General features: G+C 50.8%; 2 protein-coding genes across 5 annotated transcripts in view; one reads left to right on the top strand and one right to left on the bottom strand.

Moving 5' to 3' along the window:
* SYNGR4 (synaptogyrin 4) overlaps positions 1-1,173 on the top strand; it is a 3,648-nt gene extending 2,475 nt beyond the window's left edge. The window contains exons 3-4 of the mRNA XM_011946544.1: positions 408-547; positions 881-1,173. Of these exons, the coding sequence (XP_011801934.1) occupies positions 408-547; positions 881-1,114 (374 nt within the window). The 3' untranslated portion in view covers positions 1,115-1,173. The remainder of the gene's footprint in view (positions 1-407; positions 548-880) is intronic.
* Positions 1,174-7,308: 6,135 nt separating this feature from the next.
* KDELR1 (KDEL (Lys-Asp-Glu-Leu) endoplasmic reticulum protein retention receptor 1) overlaps positions 7,309-13,486 on the bottom strand; it is a 9,565-nt gene continuing 3,387 nt past the window's right edge. For 2 of the 4 annotated variants that reach the window (XM_011946464.1, XM_011946463.1), the window contains 2 exons: positions 9,379-9,631; positions 7,309-8,069 (listed from right to left, as the gene is read on the bottom strand). In XM_011946464.1, coding sequence (XP_011801854.1) covers positions 8,035-8,069; positions 9,379-9,631 — 288 coding nt within the window. In that variant the 3' untranslated portion in view covers positions 7,309-8,034. Of the gene's footprint in view, positions 8,070-9,367; positions 9,632-12,074; positions 12,211-13,486 lie in introns of all 4 variants that reach the window. The other 2 variants (XM_011946462.1, XM_011946465.1) reach the window with 2 other exon arrangements.

Genomic DNA, 13,486 nt, shown 5'->3' with positions numbered 1-13,486 from the left:
GTAGAGACGGGGTTTCGCCATGTTGCCTGGGCTGGTCTCGAACACTTGGCCTCAAGTGATTCACTTGCCTCAGCTTCCCAAAGTGCTGGGATTACAGGCGTGAGCCACCTCGCCCGGCCTAAAATCCTGTGTTAATGAATAGAAATTTAAACAGCTGCATGTGGCTGGCAGCTCCGTATTAGACAGCGCAACTCTGCTCCAGCAGCTCACTTTAGGGAAGGCAGGGAGGGATTGGGGAATGACTCCTGGGAGATGTGTCAACATAGAAGCTGATAAAAAAAAGTATTTTTCAATAACACGTGGAAGGCCGTGCAGCAAGACCGCCAGCCCCATCCTTCCCATGCCTCAGCAGCCCTGCCTGAGCGAACTTTCCTCCTGTCCCCTCTTCTCTCCCTGTGACACCACAGTTCTCTGGGCAGTTGTCTGGTTCATGGGTTTCTCCTTCCTGGCCAACCAGTGGCAGCATTCGCCGCCCAAAGAGTTCCTCCTGGGGAGCAGCAGTGCCCAGGCGGCCATCGCCTTCACCTTCTTCTCCATCCTTGTCTGGGTGAGGACAAGCCCCTCCACCGCCCCTCCCTAGGAGGGGCGCCCTCTGCAGGGTGGGGTTGAAAGGGCTAGAACATTCCTGCTCTCACTTAGCTCCCCTGGGAGTCAGGGACGAGGGGGCTCCCCCAGGACTCCGCTGGTCCCTTCCAGGTGCCGCTTCCTCTGAGCAGCCACAGCCCAGCATCAGGGCCTGCACTTTGGCCCAGGGCTCCTGGACAGTGAGCAGTCCAAACACCGGTACCCTTTATCTCCTTCCCAGGCCAGTCCCCAGCCCAGTCCCTCTCCTGACCTGCCCAGCCCAAGCCAGCCTTCAGACGCCGTTTTCTGCCCACAGATACTCCAGGCCTACCTGGCATTCCAGGACCTCCGAAATGATGCTCCAGTCCCTTACAAGCGCTCCCCGGATGAGGGCGGCATGGTGCTGACCACCCTCCCCTCACCCTCCGCCACCAGCCCTATGAACATGCCCACCACTGGCCCCAACAGCCTGAGTTATGCCAGCTCTGCCCTGTCCCCCTGTCTGACCTCTCCAAAGGCCCCCCGCCTCGCTATGATGCCCGACAACTAAATATCCTTATCCACATCAATAAAGAGAGAATCCTCCCTCCAGAAGGGTTTCTAAAAACAGCCCTCAGTCCTTATCATGTCTGTTCCACTCTTGTCCCTCGAGTGGCGAGGGTGGGTAAGAATCCCACAAGGTCACCATTGGGGTCTCTGCACTGGGTCACGTTTCCATAGCATCCCCTGGAGTCATCATTGGGGCACCACCTTGACAGTGATGGATTGGAAGTGATGAGAGGAGGGAAGCACTTTTTTTTTTTTTTTTTGAGACAGTGTCTCACTGTGTCGCCCAGGCTGGAGTGCAGTGGCGCAATCTCAGCTCACTGCAACCTCTGCCTTCCAGGTTCAAGCAATTCTCCTGCCTCAGCCTCCCTAGTAGCTGGCATTACAGGTGCGCACCACCAAGCCTGGCTAATTTTTGTATTTTCAGTAGAGACGGGGTTTTACCATGTTGGTCAGTCTGGTGTCGAACTTCTGACCTTGTGATCCGCCCACCTTGGCTTCCCAAAGTGCTGAGATTACAGGCGTGAGCCACCGCGCCTGGCCAGGAAGCACTTTTTTCAGGCCTGTTGCACACTAAGTCCTGTCAAGTCATTACTCCTTGAGTCCCCACACTGGCCAGGGGAGGGAGGCACAAGAAGCCTCCTCTTACAGTTGAGGAAGCAAAAGTTCAGAGAGAGAAAATGCTTCCGCCTGTGGAGAGAACACCAAAAGGAAGGGCCAACAATGGGACCCAGCCCTGTCACTCAAGCCCAAGCCCTTTCACTCCCCACGGTGACCAAAGACTAAAAACCATGGCGTGTGAGGAGTCGGTGAAGGAACCAGGTGCTGAGTCCGCAAACGAGATTCAAGGGAGACCCTTGTCTTCAAATATTTCAAAGAATATCTTCGGGGAGGAGGGGTTTTTATTCCAGGAGAACCCCAGTGGTAAGCTGGGGACTCAGGCACAGGCCACAAACATTCCGACCTGTAGGAGCCAGGCAGGAAACCCCGGTGGGTGAAGCGCCTATTAAGGGAGTAGTGGGGACAGGGCCACGTCCAGGAGGGGCAGCCTCCAATCAGCGCCCATTCGGTAACGGGGCCTGGAGTTTCTTTTCTTTTCTTTTTTTTCTGAGATGGCATCTTGCTTTGCAGCCCAGACTGGAGTGCAGTGGTACAATCATAGCTCTCTACAGCCTTGACCTCCTGGGCTTAAGTGATCTTCCTGCCTCAAGCCCCAAAGTAGCTGGGACTACAGGTGTGTGCCACCACTCCCAGCTAATTTTTCAATTTTTTTTTTTTTTTTTTGAGACGGAGTCTCGCTCTGTCGCCCAGGCTGGAGTGCAGTGGCGCGATCTCGGCTCACTGCAAGCTCCGCCTCCCGGGCCCACACCATTCTCCTGCCTCAGCCTCCCAAGTAGCTGGGACCACAGGCGCCTGCCACCGCACCCAGCTAATTTTTTTTGTATTTTTAGTAGAGACGGGGTTTCACTGTGTTAGCCAGGATGGTCTCGACCTCCTGACCTTGTGATCTACCCGCCTCAGCCTCCCAAAGTTCTGGGATTACAGGCTTGAGCCACCGCACTCAGCTAATTTTTCAATTTTTTGAAGAAATGGGATCTCACTGTTGCCCGGGCTGGTCTTGAACTCCTGGACTCAAGCAGTCCTCCTGCCTTGGCCTCCCAAAGTGCTGGGATTATAGGCATGAGCCATCACTTGGCCAGCCTGGGGTTTCTAGAACAGTGCTGTCCACTTGAAATCTGATGTGACACCCAAGGAGAGTTTAAAATAGTCCAGTGGTCACATTGAGAAAAGTAAAACAAGGCTGGATGTGGTGGCTCATGCCTATAATCCCAGACTTTGAAAGGCCAAGGTGGGCGGATGACTTGAGGAGGCCAGAAGTTCAAGACCAGCCTGACCAACATGGTGAAACCCCGTCTCTACTAAAAATACAAAAATTAGTTGGGTATGCCTGTAATCCCAGCCACTTGGGAGTCTGAGGCATGAGAATCACTTGAAACCAGGAGGCAGAGGTTGCTGTGAGCCAAGATTACACCACTGCACTCCAGAATGAGACTCTGTCTCAAAACAAAAAAAGTAAAATGAAACAAGTGAAATTAATTTTAATATTTTATTTATGTCAATATATCCAAAATATCATTTCAACATGTAATCAACATAAAAATTATTAGTGAGGCATTTTCCACTCTTTGGTACTAAGTTTTTGAAATCCATTGTGTATTTACACCCATAGCACGCCTCAGTTTGGACTCGCCAGGTTTCAGGGGTTCAACGGTCACACATAACCACTGGCCACCCTACCAGACAGTGCAGCTATAGAAACTCCAGATTTTCTACGACACTTTGGACATCCATTCTGTGGGGGGTTTTAAACTGTGAAATCTGCCCGGCGTGGTGGCTCACGCCTGTAATCCCAGCATTTCGGGAGGCCAAGGTGGATGGATCATGAGGTCAGGAGTTTGAGACCATCCTGGCTAACATGGTGAAACCCCGTCTCTACTAAAAATATAAAAATTAGCTGGGCATGGTGGTGGGCACCTGTAATCCCAGCCACTCAGGAGGCTGAGGCAGGAGAATCGCTTGAACCCAGGAGGGGAGGTTGCAGTGAGCTGAGATTGCACCACTGCACTCCAGCCTGGGCGACAGAGCGAGACTCCGTCTCCAAATAAAATAAAATAAAATGTGAAATCAGGCCAGGTGCGGTGACTCACACCTATAATTCCAGCACTTTGGGAGGCCGAGGTGGGTGGATCACAAGGTCAGGAGTTCAAGACCAGCCTGACCAACATGGTGAAACCCCACCTCTACTAAAAATACAAAAATTAACCAAAAAACACAAAAATTAACAAATACAAAATTTACAATTTGTACTTGTAAAAATATGAAAATTAACTACAACCAGCGGGTGCCTGTAGTCCCAGCTATTCAGGAGGCTGAGGCAGGAGCATTGCTTGAACCCAGGAGGCGGAGGTTGCAGGGACCCGAGATGGCACCCCTGCACTTCAGCCTGGGTGACAGAGCAAGACTCCATCTCAAAAAAAGAAATTGAAATCGGTGGGCAACAAATACAAAATAAACGTTGGGTAGGCCAAATGCAACACACCTGCCTGGGGCCATCGTGGCCTGCAGAGCACTAGTTCACAAAGCGGACGAAAGGATACGAGATGTGGGGAATCAAATTTGGGTTCCATTAGTCCTTTCCTGGAGGCTTCCTGTGTGGCTGGCCCTGTACCTGGAGGTGTAGAAATAACTACGTGGTCCCACTGGGCGTAGAGAGAAAACAGCAGCAGCGCAGGGAGACAGGAAGTGTTCTGACACGGAAATGAAAGGACTCAGCGCTAGACATCCCTCTGGATAAACTTGGGTGTGTCACTGGGCTCGAGTTGTATTGGCTATAAAACTAAATAATTAGACAGATTTTTTTTTTTTTTTTCAAAGACAGGATCTCTGTTGCCCAGGCTGGAGTGCAGTAGAGTGATCACGACTCACTGCAGCCTCAACTTCCTGGGCTCAAATAATCTTCCCACCTCAGCCTCCTGAGTAGCTGGGACCAAAGGTGCAGTCCGCCATGCCGGTTAGTTTTTTGTTTTTTATTTATTATTTTTTTTGAGATGGAGTCTCACTCTGTCACCCAGGCTAGAGTGCAGTGGCTCAGTCTCGGCTCATTGCAACCTCTGCCTCCCAGGTTCAAGTGATTCGCCTGCCTCAGCCTCCTGAATAGTTGGGACTACGGGCGCATGCCACCTAGCTAATTTTTGTATTTGTAGTAGAGATAGGGTTTCACTATGTTGGCCAGGCTGGTCTCGAATTCCTGACCTTGTGATCCACCCACCTTGGCCTCTCAAAGTGCTGGGATTACAGGAGTGAGCCACCACGTCCGGCCTCTTTTTTTTTTTTTAAAGAGGGTGTCTCACTCTTTTGCTCAGGCTGGTCTTGAACTCCTGGGCCCAAACAATTCTCTCACCCCCACTTCCCAAAGTGCTGGGATTACAGGCGTGAGCCACTGCATTCAGCTAAAGAATTGAATCGGATTTAGATGGATGCTTTTCAGACTGTTCAAAGAGATGCCAGCTGGGCGCGGTAGCTCATGCCTATAATCCCAGCACTTTGGGAGGCCAAGGCGGGTGGAACACCTCAGGTCAGGAGTTCAAGACTAGCCTGGCCAACATGGTGAAATCCAGTCTCTACCAAAAAATACAAAAATTAGGCCAGGCGCAGCAGCTCACACCCGTAATCCCAGCAACTTTGGGAGGCTGAGCCAGGTAGATCACCTGAGGTTGGGAGTTCAAGACCAGCCTGGCCAACATGGTGAAACCCCGTCTCTAAAAAATACAAAAATTAGCTGTGCGTGGTGGCAGGCACCTATAGTCCCAGCTACTTGGGAGGCTGAGGCAGAAGAATTGCTTGAACCCAGGAGGCGGAGGTTGCAGTGAGGTGAGATCGCATCACCGCAGTCCAGCCTGGGTAACAGAGGAAGACTCTGTCTCAAAAAAAAAAAAAAAAAAAATTAACCAGGTTTGATGGTACACGCCTGTAGTCCCAGCTACTCTGGAGGCTGAGGTAGGAAAATCACTTGAACCAAGGAGGCAGAGGTTGCAGTGAGAGAAGATCATGCCACAGCATTCCAGCCTGGGAGAGTGAGACCACAGCATTCCAGCCTGGGAGAGTGAGAAAAAAAAAAAAAGAAAGAAAAAAAAGAGGCGCCTTGGGGTGAGCAGGCAGCAATACAACCCCTTCCCCAGTCAACCCCAGTGAGTGAGCAGCCCTGCTCCTGTTTTCCATATTGGGCTTCCAGGCACAAATCTGAACAGAAGGTCCCTTGACTTAAGAGAAAGAAACAAAAAAAAAACACTGAAAAACCACATAGCGTTGGTTAAACACACAAGCTCTGGCATCACAAAGCCCAGGTGCAAAGCCTACCTTTGCCACTAACCCCTCTGAACCTGTTTCCTCATCCACAAACTGCCCCCTCTGTAGGGATGCCGTGAGGGTCGCAGGAGCTCACCCACGCAACACACGGTGCCTGGCCCATTTCAAGAGCTCAGGAAACGCCAGCTCCCTGCCTCCTCAAGCTTCCAGAGCCAGACTCCAGGGAAGCCACAGGCAGTTTATACAGTTTAGGAAGGTCTTAGAGGACATCTAGGAAGTTTGACCTAGTCAAGGGTCAAAAATCCCAAAGCTAACAACAGCCAGGCAGGTAACATAAGTGAAGAAAGTAGGCCAGGTGTGAGGCCAATCTGGAGAGAGACAAGGAAAATATTTCACTTTCCTCTTAACTTCGCAAACAAACAAAAATAACCACCTGGCGTCAGCCCAATAATAAATGTAACAAGCCTGCAGCCAAGTCCTGGGGACTGTGGTAAAAAGAGTTGCATCCCATCCATTCAGATCCAGCCATCTGTTGCCATCCAGAAATGAGGACCCAGCATTGTTAGACCGATGTTTTTTTTTTTTTTTTTTTCAAGAGAAGCCAGAAATCTAGATTCTAGACTTTAATGTGAAAATCTGGTTTTTAAAGGCTAGCGACCCATTCTTTATTTTTTTAAGAAAACAATGCCTCAACAAAAAATGTCAAGTTAGGGTGGGATGGGGGCTGCCCACATGTGGTCCCTGACATACATGCTCTTATTTTTTTTTGAGATAGAGTCTCACTCTGTCACCCAGGCTGGAGTACAGTGGCGCAATCTCGGCTCACTGAAACCTTCGCCTCCTGGGTTCAAGCAATTCTCCTGCCTCAGCCTCCTGAGTAGCTGGGACTACAGGTGTGCACCACCATGCCCAGCTAATTTTTTTCGTATTTTTAGTACAGACAGGGTTTCGCCATGTTGGCCAGACTGGTGATCCTGACCTCAGGTGATCCACCTGCCTCGGCCTCCCAAAGTGCTGGGATTATAGACATGAGCCACCGCGCCCAGCCAATGCTCCTGAAGGTCCTCTGCAACCCTGAGGGTTTGGAGAACCATCAGACAAGTTCTGTGCCAAGGTAAGAAGACTCTTCAAGATTCTCTCCAAAACTTCTTCCCAACAGCACCGCAAGGAACTGCACAGCTGAGAGTCTTGGGAGACCCAGTTTCTCCTCTTCCTGCTCCTCCCAGGCCTCGTCGCCTGCAGATGGTCAATAAGGCAAAAGCAGAAGCAGAAAGAAGGGCAGGGGCGAGACCCCACACACGCCAGAGACAGAGTGGCAAGGAGCAGCGAAAGAAAGGTTTCATTTTCTTCTGTTTATTTCAAGAGAACAGAGAATCAACCATCAGTTCTGTACAAAAACACGGTGTGAGAGCCATGGGACCCTCGGGCCAGCCCCCTTCCTGCACTTGAGCCCCGGGCCCCCCTAATTTGCCAAAAAACCATAAGAAGACCAAAAAACTCAAACTCTGGGGGAAAAAATTACTATGAAAAAAAATCAGGGGAGACCTTCCTGGGCCTCCCTTTCTCCCTATCCCCAACCTAGAAATTGAGGGGGGGGGTTGCGGTTCATGGCCATGGCAGGAGGTGGGGCAGATGGGTGTCAGCAGATTTAGTGTTTGGCAACCAGTGGGGCTGGGGGTGGGATCTGGGAGGGAGCCGAGGGGCCTGGGGAAGGGAAAAGATCTTGGACCCTGCCCCAGCCCACAGGACACTCAAAAACACTTTATAAAAATTGGGGCCACAGAGTAGAAGAAAAATGAGTCATCAGAATCAAAAACTAAAGAGTGGAAAGATTTTTTTTTTCTTCTCTAAAAGGCAAAAAACTACAAACAGCCCAAGTCCTGAGTTCCCCAAGACCTGGATCCTCCACTGTCCCCCTGAAACCCGGCAGGAGGCGGGATGGGGAGCACGAGAGGTGGGTTCTTAAAAAAGTCACCCCTGGATGGGGAAGTTCTTCATCTTCTGCCGCCTTCCTCTGCCTCCCGCCGCTGCCGAGGAGAGAGATGGAGAGGACCGGGGCTATGCCGGCAAACTCAACTTCTTCCCCTTTAGGACTGTGAGGAGAGAAAACAGGGAGGACATTACCACTGGGGCCCCTGCAGGGAGGGGACAGTCTCCCATAGCCAGAGCCGGGCAGGCACGCTAGATGGGCAGGTCCACAGGGAGGGAGGTCCCCAGGGCTCACAAATATATTCCCGGTTTCTTTCTTTCCTACCCTTTCTCACTACTGGCAATTCTCTTTCTTTTTTTGAGATAGCATCCCACTCTATAGCCCAGGCTGGAATGCAGTGGCATAGTCATAGCTCCCTGCAGCCTTGACCTCCTCAAGCAATTCGCCCACCTCAGCCTCCCAAGGAGCTGGGACCACAGGCATGCACCACCATGCCCAGCTAAGTTTTTAATTTTTTATTTGTTGTAGTGACAGGGTCTTGCTATGTTGCTCTGGAACTCCTAGGCTTAAGCACTCTCCCAAAGTGTTGGGATTATAGGCATGAGCCACTGTGCCTGGCCAATTCTCTTTCTATGTATTTTTTTTAAGGGTTTTTTTTTGTTTTGTTTTTCTGAGACAGGGTCTTACTCTGTCGCCCAGGCAATCACAGCTCACTGCAGGCTTGAACTTCCCAGACTCAGGGGATCCTCCCACCTCAGCCTCCTGAGTAGCTGGAACCACACGTGCATGCCACAACACCCAGCTAATTTTTCTAATTTTTTTGTAGAGACAGGGACTCGCCATGTTGCCCAGGCTAGTCTCAAACTCCTGGCTCAAGCCGTCCGCCCGCTGTGGCCTCTCAAAGTGCTGGGTTTATAGGCGTGAACCACCATGCCTGGTCGATTATCTCTCTTTACTTGTTCATTCACCATCTCCTCCACCAGAATAAAAGGGAAATAGAGGTCTTTGTCTTTTCTCCTCCTACTGTATCCCCAGAGTCTAGCACCTGGCTGGGGACACAGAAAGTACTCAATAGGTTTGTTGAATGAATAAATGAACAAAAACACCATGGAATAAAAAATCATAACAGCAAACATTTAAAAGTATGAGAGATGGGACTAAACACTTCAGTCACTGCACTGTCCTATCTCAAAAAAGGAAAGAGAATTGCCAGTAGTGAATAAATGAATCTCAGCGAGCTGAGTCCCTGCCCTGCCTGGCCTGCACTCCAAGTGACACGGGGGCTAAGGACAGAGGCTAACGGTCTGAATTCCTAGGAGGATGGTGGGCCTGCAACCCCAGAAACCAGGTGAAGAAATGCTCCCTCCTTTGCATAATACAGGGGTAAGACAGACCCCAGGCCCCAGGCCCTAGGGAGGGCAGGAGCTGCAGAAATAGGAGGTTCCCATCCAGCCGCCCCACATCCCGGCTACCTTTGGTGATATAGAGGTAGAAGAAATCGCAGTAGAGGACTGTCTGGACCAGGCCTGCCACGATGGCAATGAGGTCGAAGAAGCCCTCGAAATGGTAGCGCCAGATCCAGTTGAAGAGATAGAGCGTGCGGTAAACGCCCAGCGCAAACAAGTAGTGGCTGGTGATGGTCTCCGCCTCGCCAGTCTTGCTCACCATGAACAGCTGTGGCAAGATGGCCACCGACTCCAGGTAGATGGAGAAGGTCCAGAGGATCTGCAGAGAGACCAAGGACAGGATGAGGTGGGAGGGGACAGGGCGGGAGAGAAGGCAGAGGACGACATGGCAGTTACAGGTGCTGCGAAGGAGGAGCGAGAAGGTAGTCCAGGCACTGCCACGTGCCACACACAGTTCTGCCTGAGTTACTGGTATCTCCGATTTAATCATCACCATGGCCCGTGAGGAGATCCTATGATAAGCACACTTATTCTACAGATGAGGAAACTGACACCAGAGAAGGTAAGATACTCGCCCAAGACCATGTAGCCAGCAAGCAGCAGCGCAATGATTCGAACCAAGGATTTGCAGTCCGTCCTCATGAACACTTTGCAGTCGAGCCTCTCTGAAAGGCAGGCTGGGTTGGAATCTTGCCTTGGAAATTTCTCTTCCTTTTTCTTCTTTTTGAGATGGAGTCTCACTCTGTCACCCAGGCTAGAGTGCAGTGGAGCAATCTTGGCTCACTGCAACCTCTGCCTCCCGGGTTCAAGCGATTCTCCCGCCTCAGCCTCCTCAGTAGCTGGGATTACAGGCGCCTGCCACCACACCCAGCTAATTTTTGTATTTTCAGTAGAGACAGGGTTTCACCATGTTGGCCAGGCTGGTCTCGAACTCCTGACCTCAGGTGGTCTGCCTGCCTTGGCCTCCCAAAGTGCTGGGATTACAGGCGTGAGCCACCGCGCCCGGCCCACGTGCCATTTCTTGCGGCATGTTGCATATGCTGTTCCCGCAGCAGGAAAAGCTCTTCCCCACACTGTCACACATCTGCCTACTCCATATTCTCCCAGCCTCAGCTCATCAGTCACCTCCTGAGAGGGACCCTCCCTGGCTATCCTTCCCCCAGGACTGTCACACCATCTTATCTCCTTCCTGGCCACCTGCACCAGCAATTGAGCTCCGTGAAGGCTGGGATCCTACTTCTTGTTCACCCCGTGGCCCTAGCACCTAGCACAGTTCTTGAATGAGTGAGGAAATGGGAGCGAGCATCTATAAAGGGGTCCCCATGTGCTCAGCACAGGCCACCATTTAGGGAGCAGTGACAACCATCATTCGTGAGCAGGACAGGACATCATGGGACAGGGAAGAGAACATCTGCCAGCCCCCTTTCAGTCCCCAGCTCCCTGAAAGTGCCACCTGGGGTGATGTGTGATCTGCAGACACACTGAAACCTCCTCTCCGAGTGCAAAGCCAGCTGGCAGGCATGGCTCCTCGGCTGTCTTGGTTTGTGGGAGGAAGGTGGGGGCACCAGGACCTGTTTATAACAACTCCTGCTTTTCTAGCATTTACGACATCCAAGGCACTGCTCCTTAGGGTATTCACTGGCCTGAGCCTTAACCCCATGAGGTAGGTACTGTTGTCATTCCCATTGTACAGATGAGGAAACTGAGGCCCAAGGGATAAGAAACATGTCCAGATTCCCACTGAGGCAGGTAGAGTCCAGAACCTGCTCCCAGAATCCTCCAGAATCCTCCCGGGAGGCTCTCGTCAAGCCAGGTTACTTGATGCTGCTGGGACAGGAAACCATTGAATTCATGCCCATTCAACTCTTACCCCTGGGGTTGCCCTTAGGGAATAGAGTCATAGCTTAGGCAGACATAGAAGGTCTGTTGCATTTTTTTTTTTTTTTTTTTTTTCCTGAGGCCGAGTTTCCCTCTTGTCATCCAGGCCGGAGTGCAGTGGCGCAATCTTGACTCACTGCAAACCTCCGCTTCGCAGGTTCAAGTGATTCTCCTGCCTTAACCTCCCAAGTGCCTGGAATTACAGGCACTCACCACCATGCCCAGCTAATTTTTGTATTTTTTTAGTAGAGACAGGGTTTCACCACATTGGCCAAGCTGGTCTTGAACTCCTCACCTCAAGTGATCCACCCATCTCAGCCTCCCAAAGTGCTGGGATTATAGGCGTGAGCCACTGCACCTAGCCGTATTGCATTTTTATCTATTCCATGATGTTGACTTTTTTATTTTTTTATTTATTTCTTATTTTTTTGAGACGGTGTCTTGCTCTGTCACCCAGGCTGGAATGCAGTGGTGCGATCTCAGCTCACTGCAACCTCTGCTGGCCAGGTTCAAGTGATTCTCTTGCCTCAGCTTCCCGAGTAGCTGGGATTATAGGTGCGCACCACCAAGCCCGGCTAATTTTTGTATTTTTAGTAGAGATGGGGTTTCAGCATCTTGGCCAGGCTGGTCTTAATTCCTGACCTTGTGATCCATGATCCACCTGTCTCAGCCTCCCAAAGTGCTGGGATTACAGGCATGAGCCGCCGTGCCCAGCCTGTCTGAATTCTTAAAGAATATTTTCCTTAGGCCAGGCATGGCAGCTCACACCTGTAATCCCAGCACTTTGGAAGGCTGAGGCAGACGGATCACTTGAGGCCGGAGTTCAAGACCACCCTGGTCAACATGGCAAAACCGTCTCTCCTAAAAATACAGAAAAATTTTACCTGGGCATGGTGGCCGCTGCCTGTAATCCCAGCTACTCGGGATGCTGAGGCATGAGACTCTCTTGAACCCGGGAAGCGGAGGTTGCAGTGAGCTAAGATCATGCCACCGTACTCCAGTCTGGGCGACACAGCAAGGCTCAAAAAAAAAAGAGGCCTGGGTTCTGGTCTGGCCTCTTCTACCTTTAGCAAGCCGCACTACCTCCCTCAGCCTCAGTCTCCCCATCCTCAAAATGGGTCTAGTAATCCCTAGTCAACAGGACAGTTATGAACCAAGTCAAGGGCTTGGATAAGTGATCCAAGCAAAGTGATAACAATATATTTGCAAAGTCCAGGGCCTGGAGCCAAGTCCAGGATTCCCGCCACAGCATGATGCAGCCTCCCTCTGATATCTCTGACCCATGGGCCAAAGTCACCTTCTGTTGGATTTGTCTGGCCTGTACAGTGCTTTTAGAGCTGTATTTTGAAGGCCAGGCACAGTGGCTCATGCCTGTAGTCCTAGCACTTTGGGAAGCCGGGATGGGAGGATTGCTTAAGACCTGGAGTTTGAGACCAGCCTGGTCAACATAGCGAAACCCCATCTCTACTAAAAACACAAAAGTTAGCCAGGCGTGGTGGCAAGTGTCTGTAATCCCAGCTACTCAGGAGGCTGAGGCAGGAGAAATGCTTGACCCGGGAGGCAGGGGTTGCAGTGAGCCAAGATCACGCCACTGCACTCCACCCTGGGCGACAGAGTGAGACTCCATCTCAAAAAAGAAAGAAAGAAAGAAAGAAAGTTTGAATCTGTGGTTAAAATTTTAAAATGCGACATCTTGCCTGAAAACTCCTGAATTATGGCTTCTGTTGAAAAGATCAGCACATCTGGCCACCCAGGCCTATCTTCCTATAAGGCAGGAATGGGCATAGGTAAGAAAAGGTTGCCCTGAATTTATTATTCCTGCCAGGTCCCAGGAGGCAAGAGATCGCAAACTTAGCATTGGTTCTCCCAAAATTCCTCTCAGGAGTTCGTACAGGTTCCAGCAAAAACACCATGGAATAAAAAATCATAACAGCAAACATTTAAAAGTATGAGAGATGGGACTAAACACTTCAGTCACTGCACACTGACACGGCACTTCCTACCTCATCCCAGACACTGTGCTTTATTCATACCAACCTCTCATTTGAACCATATGACACAGGAACTGATTATCTCCATTTTACAGATGAGGAAACTGAGGCACAGGGTATTTATGTGATTTGCCCAGAATCCCATAGCTGCTACGTGGTAGAGGCAGGATCCAAATCTTTTTTTTTCTTTTTTGAGACGGAGTCTTGCTCTGTCGCCCAGACTGGAGTGCAGTGGCCGGATCTCAGCTCACTGCAAGCTCCGCCTCCCGGGTTTATGCCATTCTCCTGCCTCAGCCTCCCGGGAC

This window comes from Colobus angolensis, unplaced genomic scaffold (genome assembly GCF_000951035.1).
Source record: "Colobus angolensis palliatus isolate OR3802 unplaced genomic scaffold, Cang.pa_1.0 Scaffold25, whole genome shotgun sequence".
Classification (NCBI taxonomy): domain Eukaryota; kingdom Metazoa; phylum Chordata; class Mammalia; order Primates; family Cercopithecidae; genus Colobus; species Colobus angolensis.
This window is presented reverse-complemented; position numbering and strand designations above follow the sequence as displayed.